This window comes from Magnolia sinica, chromosome 10 (genome assembly GCF_029962835.1).
Source record: "Magnolia sinica isolate HGM2019 chromosome 10, MsV1, whole genome shotgun sequence".
Lineage (NCBI taxonomy): Eukaryota > Viridiplantae > Streptophyta > Magnoliopsida > Magnoliales > Magnoliaceae > Magnolia > Magnolia sinica.
This window is the reverse complement of record NC_080582.1, coordinates 49,254,295-49,273,034: the sequence shown is the minus strand read 5'-3', so window position 1 is coordinate 49,273,034 and position 18,740 is coordinate 49,254,295. Positions and strand designations below refer to the sequence as shown.

The 18,740-nt window shown below is 40.9% G+C and overlaps 1 protein-coding gene across 1 annotated transcript in view; it reads left to right on the top strand.

Moving 5' to 3' along the window:
• Positions 1-6,787: 6,787 nt before the first annotated feature.
• Positions 6,788-18,740, top strand: part of LOC131217511 (uncharacterized) — a 159,231-nt gene continuing 147,278 nt past the window's right edge. Inside the window, exon 1 of the mRNA XM_058212448.1 lies at positions 6,788-7,460. Coding sequence (XP_058068431.1) covers positions 7,235-7,460 — 226 coding nt within the window. The 5' untranslated portion in view covers positions 6,788-7,234. The remainder of the gene's footprint in view (positions 7,461-18,740) is intronic.

The following is an 18,740-nucleotide window of genomic DNA, read 5'->3' as shown; positions in this document are numbered from 1 at the left end:
GGCCCAACTTGTAACTCCTCAGAACCCGCTCTGCCGTAAGATATTACGGTGTATGACGGTTCCCAGCAGGTTAAGTTGCAAGTTATTATATAGAGTTGGTTGGATGTCTTTTATTTTTGTAAATGTTGTTAATAGTTAGTTGGATAATGAATGATACTTGTGATTGTGAATGACAATAAACAACTTATTATATATGGAGCCCCAACATGCCCACAAATTTTGACCTTTACGCTTACTTGCAATTGAATTCGACGTCCCAGATGGATCAGTCAATGGGTAGCTTTTGAAAGGAGGGTAGTTATAACCCACTAAAATTTTTTGATTGAATGGCTAGGATCATTCAATCGGTGTGAATTTTGGGCCATGACATATCCACGCTGCAATCTAGTGATAGGGACATCTAGATCGATGGATATGCTAATTCAACAGTAGAGATTGTGAAAAATCCTATTTTAGTGTGCACGTATCAGTTCATACGCACTATTTTTTGGCATTTTATACTTTGACATTTTACACTGCATGACTCGCAAGTCGCATGGTCATACGTGTGAGTGGTAGAGAAATGATCATCTACAAGCAAAGGTACCGCAACTTGTTGTACCGTACCGTTATCCCAGATAGTGTACGTTTATGACCACTTTACGAATTGTTGCAATTCTCTCCATAGCATACACACACGCCAATCTGGACCGATCAAATTACGGTTCCTACAGTGGATGGAGCACCATTAGCTAGATGATGAATGCCAATTGTGATTGATTATGTAATTGTTTAAGTATAGGACAATCAGTTGCCCATTTGAGAATTTTTATGTGGCCAAGCATAGATATAGTGTGCTTTTGGAGGCATAAAAATTCTCCAATTGTCCCACGTTTGGACAATTCAAGGCTGGATAGATTGGAATGCTTTTGGTTACCTGATTTAAATGCATATGCTAGTTCTGCGTTGTATCTATCCTTTTCTCTCTGGTTACGTTTCTTATATTTATTTCTAATGTCAAAGATCAATGGTCTCGATAATTGAGCCATGGCCCCACATGCACAGAAACCTGTGCAGGCAATGTTTTTGCTATCTCAAAATCATACCATTTCTTCCTTTTTGTTTTCTAAAATTGGACTAGTTATCTTTGTTTGACATGGTTAAAATGTATTGAAATTATCAGTGATGGTGAGTTGAGCAAGCTGTGTATGATGACTGACTGGGTTGCTCGCTAAACTCCGAGCAACCCATTTTGTTTTGTTGCCTTCTTCTTCAGCACACCGTTGTCACTGCTCTCCTTTCATCTTCTTGAAGAAATCCACCTACTGCATGACTATTATTGTTGTAATTACTATAAAATGAAGTGACTTAGTTATCATCTCTCAGAAAATACGTGTAGCAAAACCTGACCGGTCACATGCTGGGCGCTACCAAAGATCATGTATTCCATATAAACCAATGAATGGATAATCCTTGCAAATGATTAGAAGACTCCTTCAGGGTGGCAATAATCCAGACAATCTGTTGCTTGCTGGGTTCAGCCCTATCAGGTACCAGGCCTAGATTTCAAGCCTGGGCATTGTCCTCAGGCCATGGCAAAAACTGTAGAATTTTGGTTTTGTAATTGTTTTCCTGCAAATCAGTTTGTGATTTTTTTCCATATTTTGTAACTCTTTCTGCAAAAAATCAGTAGAGTGATTTGGGTGATCTCTTGTTTTGATTTGGTCATGGGAGCAATTGTTGTCATAATCTCACTGGGGTTGCTACTGGTGGTGATCTCTTCTGGTGAGTCTGGTTATTTAAGCACTAAGGTGTGTTAGCTGACTGTTTTGGTCATGGGAGTAGGATGTTCTTCCTTATTTATAGTCTTCTATCATTGCTGACTTTTTCCTTATTTCACTTTCCATTATAACTGATAGTTCTTATTTTTGCACTGCCAGTGGGTACGGCTTTTGGAAGATGGGTCTGTGAATTACATAGTTGGTAATGGATCTTATTTCTAGTCTTTTATCATTGCTGACTTTTCTTTAATACCGATTCAAGTGACTCACCTAGCTTTTAAATGATGCTTCTGACATCAGTATGTATGTTCTTCCTTACTTCAAATGATGCTTCTGACATCAGTATGTATGTTCTTCCTTACTTCATATGATGCTTCTGACATCAGCTAATTTTATTTTTTAATTTGGCGATTTTCACTGTTGTATCTTCTTCTTTGAATTCTTTTATAACAGTTAGCATGTTGGCAAATAGTTTTTTGTGGCATTGACAAAAGTCACGTCTCTGTATGTTTTGTGCTTACTCTATGTTATTTGACTATTCAGGTATTATCTCAATTGTATTTTGAAAGTTTGGAGTTTGTTGTTTATTTCATGTAGGAACCTGCATCAGAGATACAGGACAAGATTTTATTTATTATTATTAATATTTCAGCTTCAAACATGGATGGGAAAGCAAAAGAATTTACTGATGTCCTGAAAGAGTAGTACTATCCATGGTTTGCTCAGTATATGGTGATGAAAAGGTGAGAAAAATCTTATGAATAACCTTTAGTTTCATCAGGTGATTTTTACTTTACTGGGACATTATATTTGACAGAGCAAGCATTGAGCCAAATTTTCATGAGCTGTACTTGGAAGTTCTTGGAGAAAGTTAATTCAAGATTGCTAAATAAGGAGATTGTCAAAGCTACTTATGAGAATTGCAAGGTGCCTTCGCAAAACTTTTTGTTAACCCTGGTTGTCATTGTCATCACACATATTTTCCAATCTCCCATAGACACGGACGAATGAGGTCCAGCTAGAGCTTCTACAAGGGACCTTCAAGTGCCTGGAATGCAGTTTTGTCATCAGGAATGTCGAATAACAATTCAAATACACTGAGGTGCGTTTGACTCCATTCCTCGAAAATTGCATTTTACCGATTTCTACCCTTCAATATGTTAGGATGAGATGTTTTATTGTGATTTGCACTTTATACATTGGGACTGTTGTTCTTGCAACTGCCATGTACATTGTCCACAGTTTTAAAGGTTTGATTTGAATTGCCAGTAATATATTAATGTTCAAATGTTTGCCAAGCCCACAAACATGCATAAGGCAGGGGCTGCACCTAATCAACTCAGTCTCCCATTACCTTTAATAACCTCATGATGGTATATCGTATGGTACAGCATCCCTATCGTGCATTGTGCATTGGCCAGCTTTTTGCACCTGTCAGCTTGTTTTGCGCATTGTGGCCCATCTGATGAGCTGACCACCCTGATTCTTGGTTCACTGCAACAAAAATGTGTAAAACTGGCACTTTGGGAGAATCATGCACCAGCGCTATTTAAAAGTAGGCCCACGGATGTTTCTATATAAAAATAAAAATCAGAATCTTATTCAAGCTACAGGTGGATATAGGACCTTTAGAGAGGGATTATTAGTAAACACAATCCGAAATGCCAGACCCAAATAGCTGGGACAAAGCTATGATAATGATAACAAATCTGTCTTAAGGATGGTATGTTGTTATAGATCTGAGTATCTGAGGTTTCTGATTATGTTGGTTTCCTAGTTAGGTAATGTTTGTGGTTTCTAAATTTTTCTGTTGAGTTAATGCATTGTGCTTAACAATTTCTCATATGTTTGGATTCCTTTGTGCTTGCCATGTTGGTTCTGTAGAGCTCATCTGTTACTTGTTTCTGTCTTGTTCACCTTGTTAGATATGCCAAGAGTTCTGATTTGCAGGTTAGACACTTACAGCTACATATGTTTTTACAGGTTAGAGATTTTTTTGCTGGTCAGTGTTCAAGAGTAAGACGGCTTGTTCGACTTCACAGGAGAAGACAATTAGATTTAGTCAGCATGTTTCTCTCCATCTGTTTGTTTTTGTTTGGTAGTCTTATTTTATGCTTATACCTATGAAGACACTTAATTTAATGGATTTGATATTGAATTTGGTATGCTTATATGTTGAAATTTTTAGCATTTTTACAGGTTGAGAAGTGGGTTGATCCAAAATTCTGTTGACAGTGTAATCTCTAATTGCATTATGCTTCTTGTAAGTGCATTTGCTGTGTATTTGGAGCCATAGCATTTGTTAGAATCGGAGACTTTTGGACAGGAGATAATTCAGCAGACTGGGATCACCTTTGAGTCTCAGTTCCAATGATCTTGACTCTTGGCCTTACTGGGATGTCATTCTCTGGTGAGTAAAGCTCATGAATTGATTGGCTCAAGGTGTTTCTATTTGATCGTCATTCTCCTTTTTTTAGGTAAATTATTTTGATGGATGTATTTTATACAGGTGCTGATGTTGGTGGATTTTTTGGCAACCCTGAGCCTGAATTGTTAGTTCACTGGTATCAGCTAGGTGCTTACTATCCTTTCTTTAGAGGCCATGCCCATCATGACACCAGAAGGAGAGAACCTTGGCTGTTTGGGTAATATATTTATTTAGTTTAAAAGAATGTTCAAAATGGAAATTTATACTTTGCACTTACATTGCATTGTGCATATTAAATTGCTAGCCTTACTGGGATTCAGGACCCATCAACAATTAGCTAGCTACAAGTGCATCGAGTTTTCTTCTAGTTGCTACACTTAAGAAAGCATGTATGTATTAATGTTGAATATTGAATCTGTAGTAGAATTCACTTTTATGTAAATGTTACAGGTGGACCTGCAGCTGAAGCACGTGCAATGTTGGATCTTGGTATCCAGTACTGGACTAGTTGAGGATGGGCTTTTGCCGATGTTAATGATGGTGGAAGTACAGGTTTGGCCTTGAACTACGTATGTGCATGATTTTAGTAATTGTCAATTATTTTGGAATTAATTATTTATCCTATGATTGGATTGGTGAAATCAAGCATGGAGTTCAGGTTGGTTGGATTGACCCATCTTTTATGTGTGTGCAGTCAATTTGGTCCTTAGATTATTTTCTATATATATGACTTGGACTAGTACCAACTATATAGGCATAAATTAGACATTATTCCAGATTGATGAAACAGCTAGTTCATCTTCCTTCAGAGTGTTTAGCTTGGTAAAGTCACCTCCTTATTGTGCATGTGGTGCAACATTTGTCTGTTCCATATACACATATTCCAGGCCTTTACTGATGTGGAATAACTAGCAATTTTGTGGAATAAATTATTTATCTGATGGTTCAGTTGATGAAGGAATAGATTTGGAGGTGGGCATTAGTTCCATAACTCTCTGCTCCTCCATGTGATATGAATGTTTTAGTTCGTACATTATAAAAAGGACAGGACTGCAGTTATAGTTGACCACATTTTCGAAATGGTGGTCAGTAATTCACAAGAGTTGTACATGTGCAGCATCCCATTGTATTAAAATCTTGGCCCCACTGTGGATTGAGCATTCCACAAAAGTTATACTGATCAAACCATCCCTAACCATCCGATTAGTGACTATCAAGTGGATGGTTAAAAATAAAATGGTGAACTGTCCCAATTCAGCAGTCTAAATTGCTTAGTTAAGATAGTCAATTTTCTGGCTATGCTCCATACACATTGGGGCCAATGGATTGGAAAGTCTGGATTTTCATGTACGCATACGATTTTTATGGTGGATGAGTCACCACCTGAATCTAGCCCTCCACTGCATGAGATTTCAAGCTTTGACAAAGTGGGAGCAGCACTAGATGACGGAAAGTGGTGATATTATCAATCATAAAGCAGAGTATTGATGAGTTACTCTGTAGTTGAGGTTTTTGTGCAGTGTTGTTGCTACTGCTTTACTAAGTAGTATCATACTCACTGCTTGCGCTGTTGGCCCATCCAAACTTTTTACTTGAAATGCAAATAAGAAAGATAAGGTAGCTAGATAGAAAGATTTCACAGTTTATTCAGCTCCGTATGCCAAAATGCTAGAATTATGGAAATAGCAAATATTCGTTCTGGCCCTATTAATCTTCAGAGAAGTAATATTATGCTCGAGTCTTTTTCACAATCCAAGGTAATCTTTATTTTTTTTATTTTTTCTTTTTGGGTCTTTTGAAAATTATGTAGATCTGTATTTATCTTGTTCTCTTTTCCCAAGACAATTTTTAATGAATTTATTTTTTTTTCTTTTATAGACCCCATACTATAAGTAGAGTAACATTGTAACCATGGTTATGCCATTGATGGGAAGCCACGTAAAGCGCCGAAAAACCAACTTCCATGGAGTAGCTAAGGACTGGCCTGGTTCTGGCTATCATAGGAGCAATTTTCAAAGGGCTAATGGTGGGTGATCCACTCTTCTCGTTGCATACAAGTGGGGCAATCCAGAGTTCAAATCACTTCAGCCTTTTGACGCCACTCGTGCTAGGAGTAAGACCATATAGTGGATTTGTTTTTATTTATTTATTTACATTCAAGACCATTTATTGGAATATTTTTTTTTATTGTGTGGCAATATAAATTTTGTTTAATATTCAATTTTATTTGTATTGCATCATTTTTATGTTTCAAATATTTTAAAAAAATTACTGGCATGCTGGGGCCTCACAAATCCATACAAAGGCTTCTACCGGCGCTTCTGTATAAATCTTACGGCGCTTTTTCGCAAGAAAAAGTGTCCACAATTACCGGCGCTTTAAGTAATTTTTAGCGGCGCTTGTTCGCGTCGGAAAAACAAACAGCTTTCGGCACTCAGAAAGGCGCCGTTAGAAGTTACCTAGTGCCGCCAATACTTTTAGCGACATACCCATTTATCGGCGCTTGACTAGCGCTAATAATAGAATCGCTGGCGCTTTTATGGACTTATGGCGGTGCTTATGAGCGCCGCTAAAAGTCTCATTTGTTGTTGTGATCGCAGGGTGGTGCACCACACACTCAAATCCAGCCCTCGTCACAAGGAAACATGGGATCCCAAGTTGATGCAGCAGACGTCAAAATCGAATTTCAAATCCAACCCACATCACAAGGAAGCATGGGATCCCAAGTCGATGCAGCAGAAATCTACATCGAAAGGCCCAGACCAATGGCATCAGAGGATCCTGTTAACGATCTGTTCGAGAAAGCTATGAGAGGCGACTGGGATTATGTGGTGGAGCTGTTCGAGAAGAAACCGGAGATGCAGAATGCTTATCTCACCCGATCGAATGACACAGCATTGCATATTGCTGTTTCTGACAACAGAACTGATGTTGTGGAGAAGCTTGTAGAGATCGTGAAGAGAAATCCTGAAACCAAGCTGGAGGATATGGTAGATGGGGGAAGGACACGCCACTCCACCTAGCGGCGGCCCAAGGGAACATCAGGATGTGCCGTTGCATGGCGCAGAACAATCTGAATCTGATCAAAGCGCGGAACAAGGACGGAGAGACACCACTATTCTTGGCCGTTCTCCATGGCAAGGCCAGTGCCTTCCTAGATCTACATAGGGAGCTACGTAAGACTGGTGGGTCAGATGCCGACGACATCATCCATTGTAGAAGGAATGATGGGGACACCATTCTTCATGTGGCCATAGGAGAGGAATACTATGGTACGTCCCGATATTCGCGCACTTGCGTTTAACATGTATTTTTCTTTCTAGACACGGAAGTTCTTGTAGTCGGAATCTGTGTGGATCGGAAACGGATCGGTTTCTCACCCTGCCACTAGCCAATGGCTAGTGGTCGGTGCTCTGTGGGACCCACCATAATGTGTGTGTTTCATCCATGCGGTCCACCCATTCTTCCAGATCATTTTATTGCATGAGCCCAAAAATGAGGTTGATCCAAATCTCAAGTGGACTGCACAGTGTTGATTGAACGCTCACCATTATAAACTTCTTGGCGGCCACAAAAGTTTTGGATCCAGCTGATATATTTTTTTTTCCCTTCATCCAAGTCTGTATAACCTAATCGACAGGTTATATGTCAAATAACCGTTACAGTGGGCCCTAGGAGTTTTTTAATGGTGGACATTCAATCACAACTGTTTTCCCATGGTGTGGTCTACCTGAGATTTAGATCTAACTTATTTTTGGGATTAATCCCTAAAATTATCTTTCAAAATGGATGGACCGCGTGGATAAAAAACCATCATGGTGGAGTCCACATAGAACCGACCACTAGCCACCTGCAGCTTTACTAGCCAAACCGCGTCCGTGTGGATCCCACAAATATTTCAGTGACAAATCCACTCCGTCCATCCGTTTTTGAAGCCAACAATAGGTGCGGAATATAAAAATTAGGCAGATCCGTCTAAACTCGTGTAAGGAACGGAAACGTACCATTGAAACGTACTATAATTTCTATATGCCATCCAAAACGTTCATTGGATTACTAGCACATAGATAAACTAGATGCATAAATATCATCCTGATAAAATACTTCAGTGGCCCCTACAAAGTTTCCAACAGTCGATGTTCAATCTCCACTGTCTCCGTGACGTGGCCCAACATGAGTTTTGGATATGCATGATTTTTAGATTTTTGAACTCTTTTTCGTTGAAAAACTAATGGATAGAGTGGATTTGTCACGTGAATCTGTGAACTATGTGGACCCCAGACATATTCTCGGGACGGAAACTTCCTATCGCCGGGCATTTTTCCTTTAAAAGCCTATGGGGATTTGGGCCGCGGATTAGCTACGGAGCCCGACATGAGCGAGTAAAGTAACGTCACGACGTTAGTGGGCATGATGTATGTGCTGTATCCACATCATCCACCCATTTGGAGAGATCATTTTATGACATTAAACAAAGACTGAGGCAGATCCAAAGTCCAAGTGGACCCACTACAAATAACAGTGGGAAATGTGATGCCTACCGTTGAAACCTTACTAGGTCCGCCATGATGTTTATCTGAGATCCAACCTGTTTATAAGTTGGAAAAGAGATGGAATAAGGTAAAACACAAATATTACCTTGGTCGAAAACTTACGTGGACTAAAGATGTTTTTAATGGCATGCGCTCAATCCATACTGTCCTGTGTTGCGGGTTTTACTTGGATTTTTATGTGCATTATTTTTCGTCTCATGCCCTAAAATTCTTTCTCTAAATGAATGGACACGATGTGTGTGTGTGTGTATATATATATATATATAGCATGGTAGGGCCACATAACATGGTCACGTCATTTCAGTAGCCAGACTCCCTACTGTCGATCCCTGTCCATGGCTTTGTCATCTGAAATCCACGAGGAACTAAAACATCTTCCCACTATGATGGAAACTTACCATAGATGTGTTGAAACCTTACTTGAGATAGGGAAATCAATATCGTTCAATTTGAACTAATAGTTAAAGGTAATGCCGGGAACACCTAAGCGGCATACAAGTTAGCCCGAAAAATTTCCAAAATAGGGCCAAAATCAGGAGACCAGTAGGAATATGATTGTTTTTTTTTGTTTTTTTGTTTTTTGTTTTTTTTTTTGGGTTAGCTTGTTAGTACGCACCCATGTCAGTACACACACTCCATGTTAGCCACCCCCGCTGGTAGGAATATGATTGCTTGTTAACCAAAACCTACAATTCATTAAGAGCCCGTTAAGATTCGAGTTTGGTACAATAGTGAAAATCTGATTTCCATTACCCATTATTGATGTAGAGCGGACCAAAGCCCAATCGAAGATGGAGGTGATCGAGACCATTAGAACTTCAAATAGACATATCTCGCAAATCGAAATGAGTTATCAGACAAACCATATATGATTTTGGGGTAGGATGAGCTATTTTAGCCACCCTACCCAGCCATGTCGCGTTGCGCATGCCGGATTTGCAAAATACTACCAGATCGATGGATGAATCCTTGTTTTAATTCCATTTTTTACTATTTATAGTAAGTTTTAGTTTGATTATAACTATTCATCCGTTGGGCTTTAGGAGTTTTGCCCAACATGAAAAGTGCTTAGAAAAGTTAGGGGAACATCATGGTGGGGCCAAATAGGACACTTATTATTTTTGGCCGAAAACCATGCGCACTAGTAGACATCACGACCGTCTATAAATAATAAGTTTACTATTTATATTAAGTCGTGATTTCTAAGAATTTTAGTTGTAGTTTGATTCCGAAACTTCTTCCATGGCTTGGTATCCCTATTTAAAGGGGTGTAAACTCGCATATTCAATCATCAATCAATTTATGAAATTTCTAGAATTTTATTTCTCTTTTTCTTGCTTTTTCATGGATTCGAGAAGTCTTTTTAAGGAGTCCAGAGAAGCTTCGTGGATTCGAAGTAGTTATCATTGAGGAATACGGTGATTGACCTTGTCACGCCCTAAACTCGAAAACCGGACTCACAAAAATTCTTGATCACTGAATCCAGCACCGATAGCTTCCATAGTACCCCATTCTCTGCTCCTGACACCCATATACCAGGTTTCGATCCTGAAATCGTATAAGGATGATTTCTGATGTACATTTATCTCATAAGAAGTATAATCATCAGCATAACCCACAACAACAACAACCAGAAACATCATCACATATCCACTATAATAAAAAACTTGAAGTACAATGCATAAGGGAAATACAATATCAATATCAAAAGTTCCAGAAGACAGTTGCACGCTCCAATCTCAATGCTGCTGCACCATCCTAGCATCACCTACACGCAACGATTGTGCATAAGCTTATAAAAGCTTAGAGGGTGGTGTAAGTGTGTGCGCAAGGTAAGTGTCAAGTATTCAATATCAGAGCAATGCGAAAACATAATGGTAAGTCCATGAATGCTATCAGCTATACTAAGGCTATGCGATGCAAAGCATGAATGCTATCGGTCATACCAAGGCCATGCGATGCGAGGCATGAATGCTATCGGCCATACTAAGGCCATGCGATGCGAGGGCTACGTAGCCAAATGTCATATGCGAGATGCAATGCAAGCATGTCAGTCCTCATCTGAATTCACATAACAATACATCTCATCTCTGGAATATCACCGGCATCTAGTACACTCCAAACCAGATTGCTGCCCCGTCACACACAATAAGGTGAGTGGAAGAGATTTCACTATCCACCTACCAATATCGGGCTTGGCTCGTCTATAGCAAACCCATTCCTCGAGTTGATCAAACTCAGCCTAGCTTTGCCCTCTCCTCTCGGGCGGGTAAGGCAGTACCCCCTTCCAACTGACCACGACATAGTGAAAAGCGCGGCCTCCTGATATTTAGCACTTAGCGCTCATATATCCACTCGGTCTAGACGTTGGAGCAACCTCCTAGTACCATAAGGGTTTAGAAAATTTCACCTAGGGACATCTATCACGCCCCATGTAGAGAGAAAGATTTTCAGTGTCCAATCTTACCATCCACGATATGCCTTTAGAGGCTATGACCCTGCTGTCGTTAGGGCATATAATAGTCATGTCACACAATGCAAGATGCATGAACTACACTATCCAGTCATGCAGCAATCCTGCACATACTGCACGCTCATGTGAGGCAATTCCACTTATCAAGAAGTCCCATAAACAATTTGCCCAATGACATATGCTATGATTAGTCACTCATCATATCAAGAATACATATGATGCATATGAGCATGTATCATGAAGTCATACTAAGCATGTTATATGATGATGAACTCTCCTTATAACAAGGATGGGCCTAGATGGCCTACTCATATCAAGAATGGCCCTGGTGGCCTAATGATTTGGGTTAGCCAACTAAGGGAAGATAAGAATGGGCACAACAACGGGCCTTAGGGAGGGTTACAATGTGGACATTTAACCATCATTGCTTTTACAATGTGGACATCTAACCACCATTGCTCCTAAGGCATGGCCCATTATAATATCAACTAAGAAGATGAATAGGCATCGTAAACATCATGGTGGAATCACATATCATAATTGGGCCTCATATACATCACATTGGGCTCACACAAGGGCCTTACATACATCTCAATGGGCCTCGCTCAAGGGCCTCATCCACATCACAATGGGCCTCACATTTACAACACATTGGGCCATATCTCATAGGCCTCAAATACATTACAATGGGCCACATCCATGGGCCTCAAATACATCACAATGGCCCACATACCAGGGCCTCAAATACATCACAATGGGCCTCACTCATGGGCCTCACATACATCGCATTGGGCCTCATACCTGGGCCTCAAATACATCACAATGGGCCCACTCATGGGCCTCACATACATCGCATCGGGCCTCATATACATCAGGCGGCTACATGTGGCAGATGGGCCCCACCAAGTGGACAGTGTGGATGTACAACACATACAATGTGGTGTGCCCAATACCGTCCCATGCCGGACGGTGCTGCCGCAACACATTTCTCAAGGTAGGTGTTTTGACCAAAAATAAAATGCATTTGATTTGGGAGAATTTCTTATTTAACATCGATAAAGATAGAACAAAGGGAATATTCATCAATTTCATTTATTCTGAGTTCATTACATCCTCTTCATCCTATAATTCCAAGATAAAATCTCTTAACAAAAAAAAAAGAATACATTAAATCAAATATAATTAAAATGTAAATTTTGACAGCATTCCAGCACATTTTTATCAAATCTCCAAGGGAGATGAGTTGTGCGGGTTTCCCCTGCTGGGATCCCTTAGAAATATCCAAAATAACTTGATTATCTATCAGAAATTTTAGCATGATAACTATCATCAAAGATAACCCGCGCAACTCATTCAGGAGTTGCGGGCTAGCGAGTTGCATGGACTAGCGCAACTCCGATGAGTTGCGCGATCTTCTTCCTTCCCTTCTCTCTGCCCTCAATACCTGTCAAAGAGATTGATCTCCGGAACATCCAATTCGTCAAATAAAGGGGTGAGGGAGTATTTATAGGCATTCACACGTGTGAGCCCTCGATTCTTGTGCCGTGGACCCCACCTCGCATCACCAAGTTATCTTTTTCTCTGATGGAACCTGTGCCCCCCAGCTCAGCTCGGGCGAGTTGCGCGGAAACGTGCAACTCAGGACCCGTGCAACTTAGGTCCTGTGCAACTCAGATCCCGCGCAACTTGCTCCCTCTCTGTTCATACCTTTCCCTTCCCTTCATCATTTTTGGTGTCCCAACAGATGCCGCCTTGATCCAAAATTTAATTTCTCTAAATCAATTTGAAGGATCAAACTTTGCCATGGAGAATTTTGAGTTGCGCAACTTGCTTGCCCACGCAACTCTCCGGCCCGCGCAACTGCTCTTTGAGCCTATAAATATCAACCCCTTCCAATCATTTCCATCTCCCAACTTTCAATTTCCCATCGATTCCCATTTTCCGCGCTACGCTCCCGGCTAACTTTCTTGCACAACTTGCCCGCACAAGTTGTCCGCGTAACTCACTCGGACTTAGTGCGGTAAATCCTTGCCCCAAAACTCTGTCGAAATTTCTAACCTTTTCCAGACTTAACCATTTTTCCGAACTTCCCAACTATGGCTCATACTAAGAGAAGTTTTTGTGTAATAGAACTACCCATAAATCATCCCTCTCATGCTAGCTAGCCTTCCTAATTCTCCTCTAACTTCTGATCCTTCACTAACTCCTTCAACTCAAGTGGCCCCTTCTTCCCCAATTCAAGCAGCTTCCCCTTCTCGAGCTCACGAAAGTCCACAACATAAGAGAATTAAGGTTACCAAGAAACGACCCGCATATATAAAGGAACCGATATTATCTATCCTTCTGATAAAGTCAAGTTGCTATCTTGGTCGATATATATATCAATCATCTCTGGAGCCATAGTATCACCTCCAAAGCAAGGTCGAGAAGTCGACTGGGAGACTTGGCTAGAATCCACAGCCAATCTACGCACAAAAATCATTCGATCACCAGTAAGAGAAGATACACCACCACCCACTTTCTCAGAGGAAGCGAAAGAAGTCAAAATAGCAAATACTTCAAGAAAAGATCTAAGAACATAAAAAGAAGAAAATTTCAAAATCATGGGACACGATAAAGGTTCAGGATGGCTTCATAAAATTCAACAGCCCCCTAAGGAATGAATTGGTGACAATTCCTTTAAACATTCGACGACATCAGTCCATTCTTAAAAGCGAGCCAACGGATCGAACCTTGCAAAGCCGCATGACGTATACTCCGAACTGGTCAATCGAGAGCCCCGAATGTTAGAGGGCATTCTTTCAAAGAGAGGTTCCAAATAACAAATTGGTGAAGTACATACTATGTGATTCCTGGTTCCAAGTTACAACCCTCATGCACACTTTTCTACAGTCTTTTATGAGACGATATGCCAACGTTTCTGAGAGAGAAGATCGCTGTGGGAATCTAGAGAATTTCGCACACGAGGCTTCCTAACATCTCGTAAACATTACACTGACTGGGCCAAAGTTATCCTTACCAAACATACTATGACACTGATGTATGTTGGCCTCTATGACGCTATTGAAGCAACTTCTGAGTATTTTTACAAGGATCACATGATTTATAAGGATTTCCTGAGCTATTGGTGTCCTACCACAAACTCTTTTCATCTTCCCTTGGGTGAAGTCAGCATTATTTTGTGGGATCTTCACAAGATGGCGGGTTTACCTATGATAGGTCATTTTTATGATGAATACGTGCCCACCAATGAAGAATTCTCGCATTTCTCTTCTTCTAAAAGACAAGCACTAGTATCAGATGCTACTGTTGAGCTTTTTAGGGAGATGTCCAAATTTCTCGACACTGACAAAATCTCTCCTCTCCTTTGGCTGGCTCATTTTTCCTAAGAGCTACGATATATTCTCCTCCTTTTCATTATGATCTTCTTATATTCATCAATCATTATTTTTGCTCATGATTTTCTTTCCTTAGCAGGTTTAAGAACAGTAATTCGGACGAACTGGAAAATGCACGTCGTAGAATACAAAACCTGTCAGAGTTTTCATCCAAGGGTGAATTAGCGGCCTTTTTTTTAGCATATTAGTTGAGTACAGTAATGCTTCCAAGTTCCAAATGGGTAGACACCATTAGACAGTCCGTATTTGTTGTTGCAGGTGGATTGGTAGAAGGACGAAGATATTCATTAGCTCCCCCTGTGCTTTGCTCATTGTACCGAGCCTTCGGGGACGTTGCTACCCATTGCCAGAACCCGTCTGTCCGGGCCAGTTCAGCATTCACTCCATGGCACTACTTTTTTGGGTGGTTGGGTATATATTTCCCATGGACATATGATGACCCAGAAAAAGCTTAAGTTCATCCATCCCGACTCCCTTTATGCCACTATCAGAGGAGGGTTATACCAAAACAAATGTATGAATGGGTCATCGATACCATTGAGTCAATGAGTGCCATTAATTTTTACCAGTTCTCATTCACCCAATATATCATGCATCACAAAGTCGTTGACGATGACGATCTCCCTCCGCCCGAGCGAGCATTTTTCATATCATTACAATCCAATAGCTTGCCTTTACGAGAAAGCAGTGAGTTTTGGACAGAACCGTATTACCCCAGCCGATTCGTGCTACAATTTGGGTATGATCAGACCATCCCTGACCATTCAGAAGCAGTAACTCGCAACATGCGCTGCTATGGCACAGGGCCATTCAACTGGGGTTTAGTCTGGAGACAACTTCTTACAGCCTGTATCAACTCAAAGTTCTTCATACCAGGTTTTGGTTGTTTCGTACACACGACTTATCCATGGATGCGTTGGTGGGAACATCAATCATTCCTTGTTCGTCGATGTTTACCAGTAATTTCGCCAATATGGATCCCCACCCCTCAACTCAGGAAACACAATCATGCCCTTGCTCTTGGCGATATTTACGTGAAGATTTCCGTAGGAGAGCACATTCGTGAAGATAAATCGGATAACACTCTTAAAGGCTGGATTGATCATGGGTTTCCACTGACGCATTTCAAACTCAGAAAAAGCCTGCGGCTAAGGAAAATGTCCCCAGCAGAGTCGTCGTGTTGTTTCGACTAGAAACGAAATGCATTTGATTTGGGAGAATTTCTTATTTAACATTGATAAAGATAGAACAAATGGAATATTCATCAATTTCATTAATTCTGAGTTCATTACATCCTCTTAATCCTCTTTTTTTTTTCTTTTTTAATTTTTTGTTTTACACATGCACACACACCCCCACACACTCACGCTGGTGGAATTTCACCACCTATGGGTACTCGAACCCTTGACCGGGAGTTGAAACTCCTAAGAGTCTACCACCCGGGCAAGAGTAAGGACCCAACATCCTCTTAATCCTTTGATTCCAAGATATAATCCCTTAACAAAGAAAAAGAAGATATGAAATCAAATATAATTAAAATGTAAATTTTGACAGCATTCCGGCGCATTTTTATTAAATCTCTAGGGGAGACAAGTTGTGCGGGTTTCCCCTGTTGGGATCCCTTAGAAATATCCGAAATAGCTTGATTATCTATCAGAAATTTCAGCATGATAACTGTCGTTAAAGATAACCCGCGCAACTCATTCGCGAGTTGTGCGGCTAGTGAGTTGTGTGATCTTCTTCCTTCCCTTCTCTCTGCCCTCAATACCTGTTAGAGAGATTGATCTCTTGAACATCCAATCCATCAAATGAGGGGTGAGGGGGTATTTATAGGCATTCGCACGTGTGAGCCCTCGATTCTTGTGCCGTGGACCCCCACCTCGCATCACCAAGTTCTCTTTTTCTCTGATGGAACCTACACCCCCCAGCGCAGCTCGGGCGAGTTGCGCGGACAAGCTCAACTCAGGACCCACGCAGCTTAGGTCCCACACAACTCAGATCCTGTGCGACTTGGTCCCTCTCTGTTCATACCTTTCCCTTCCCGTAATCATTTTTGGTGTCCCAACAGTGAGCCTCACCACCCACATGTGTAGCACGTGTAAGGTGGGTCCAACGTCCAAAAAATAAACGGACAGTGTGGCTAAAACAAGTACATTAAAGGTGGGTCCCACTATCCAGCAAACTGGATAGTGTGGATAAATACACAAACATCATGGTGGGGTCCTGCCGTCCTTGCTAGATGGTGCTGGACTCCACATGTGTACGTGGGTCCCAGCGTCCAGTCAGGTGACGGTGTAGATAAAATGCATAAATCATGGTGGTTCCCATGTCAACGTGGGCCACACGAGCAGGGCTGGGCTAAGCTGATATCTGTGTTCTCCCTCGTCCAAACCAATCAGCAAGGTGGGCCGATACTGTTGGACAGTGGGCGGCCCACTGCTGGACAGCATGAATATACAACGCACACATCAAGGTGGGTCCACATGGTGTGTCACGCCCCAAACCTAAAAATCAGATTTACAGGAATTCCGATCGCCGAATCCAATGTCGACAGCCTCCGTAGTATCCCATTCTTGGCTCTTAGTGCCCATATGCCAGGTTCCAATCCTGGGATCCTACAAGGAGGATTTTCCAATGTACATTTTACTCGTAAGAACGATAACTACAAGTATACCCAAATCACAAAGGCAACATCATCATCACATCTCCACTAATATCAACATTTGAATACAGTGCTGAAAGGAAAATACATATGTCAAAAATCAAAGCTCCAAAAGTCCGTTGCATGCTCCAAGCTCAACACTGCTGAGACCTAACACCACCTGAACGCATCTATCGTGCATAAGCTTATAGAAAGCTTAGAGGGTGGTGAAAGTGAGTGCATAAAGTAAGTGTCAAGTAACTAATATCAGAGTAATCAGAGCAAGTGAAAATACTAACAAGCCCATAAATCATACAATATCAAAAATACTGGTAAGTTCATAAATCATATGATATCAGAGTAATGCGAAGACATGCTAATAGGTCCAGGAGTCATACAATATCAGAGTACGTAATACAGATCAGTTATGCAAATGAGGAGTCTTAAAGAACCAAATATCAGATATCATATCTAGACCATATAAATGCAGAAACACAGTAACCCAAAATATCATATATTGCGGCTGTAATGCAATATGTCGTGCGAATGAAATGACCATGCTGGAGTGTGAAGTTGGGATCATAGTACGTGGTATCGTAGGCTATGAGTCTATCACAAAGGACTTCTATCCAAACTAGTCCCATACCTAAATTTAGATAGTCAGACTCAATGTGGTAAACTCTTGATCTCAGGTTAGTCGCGCGCCCCAACAAAAATCCTGGCCATTGCGAAAGTATATGTAACAAATAGTTGCACCCCACTAGCCTGAGTGGATACACTACCAAAAAAATGAGCAAAGGCTACGGACTATATATGTCTATAGCTACGACTTTAATCTATAGCTAAATAGCTACGGATTTAATCCGTAGCTAAAACTAACTTAATCTGTAGCTAAAACATACCTCCCCATATGACCTTATTAGAGACGGACGATGCTTAAGGGGTTCCATGGGGCCCATTGCAATATATTTATTTTATCTAATCAGTCCATCAATTTTGAAATATTATTTCAGTGCATGAGCCCAATAACTAAAAAGATCAAAAGTCTAAGTGGACCACACCATGAGAAAGAATGAAAAAAATAAATTTATATCATTAATATGTGGTGTGGTCCACCTAAATCTTAGATCTGACTCATTTTTTGGATAAATCCTAAAAATGAGCCGTTAAAATGAATGGACGGAGTGGATAATTAACATACACAATGGTGGGCCCCATAAGTCCTAAAATAAATCACCCCTAAAATCCTGTCCATGTACCTCTCCCGTGCACCCTTCCCACGCACCCTATTTCACATAAGTAAATCCCTATTTCTCTCTCTCGCCGGCCCGCGACTCACCCTCCCTCGTCCTCTCTCTCTCTCTCTCTCTCTCTCTCACACACACACACACACACACACTCAGCCCTCTCTTGATCTCTCATGCTCCCTCACCCTCTCTCTATCTCTCAGCCCCATTTCCATATCTATTTCCCAACCTCTCTGTCTC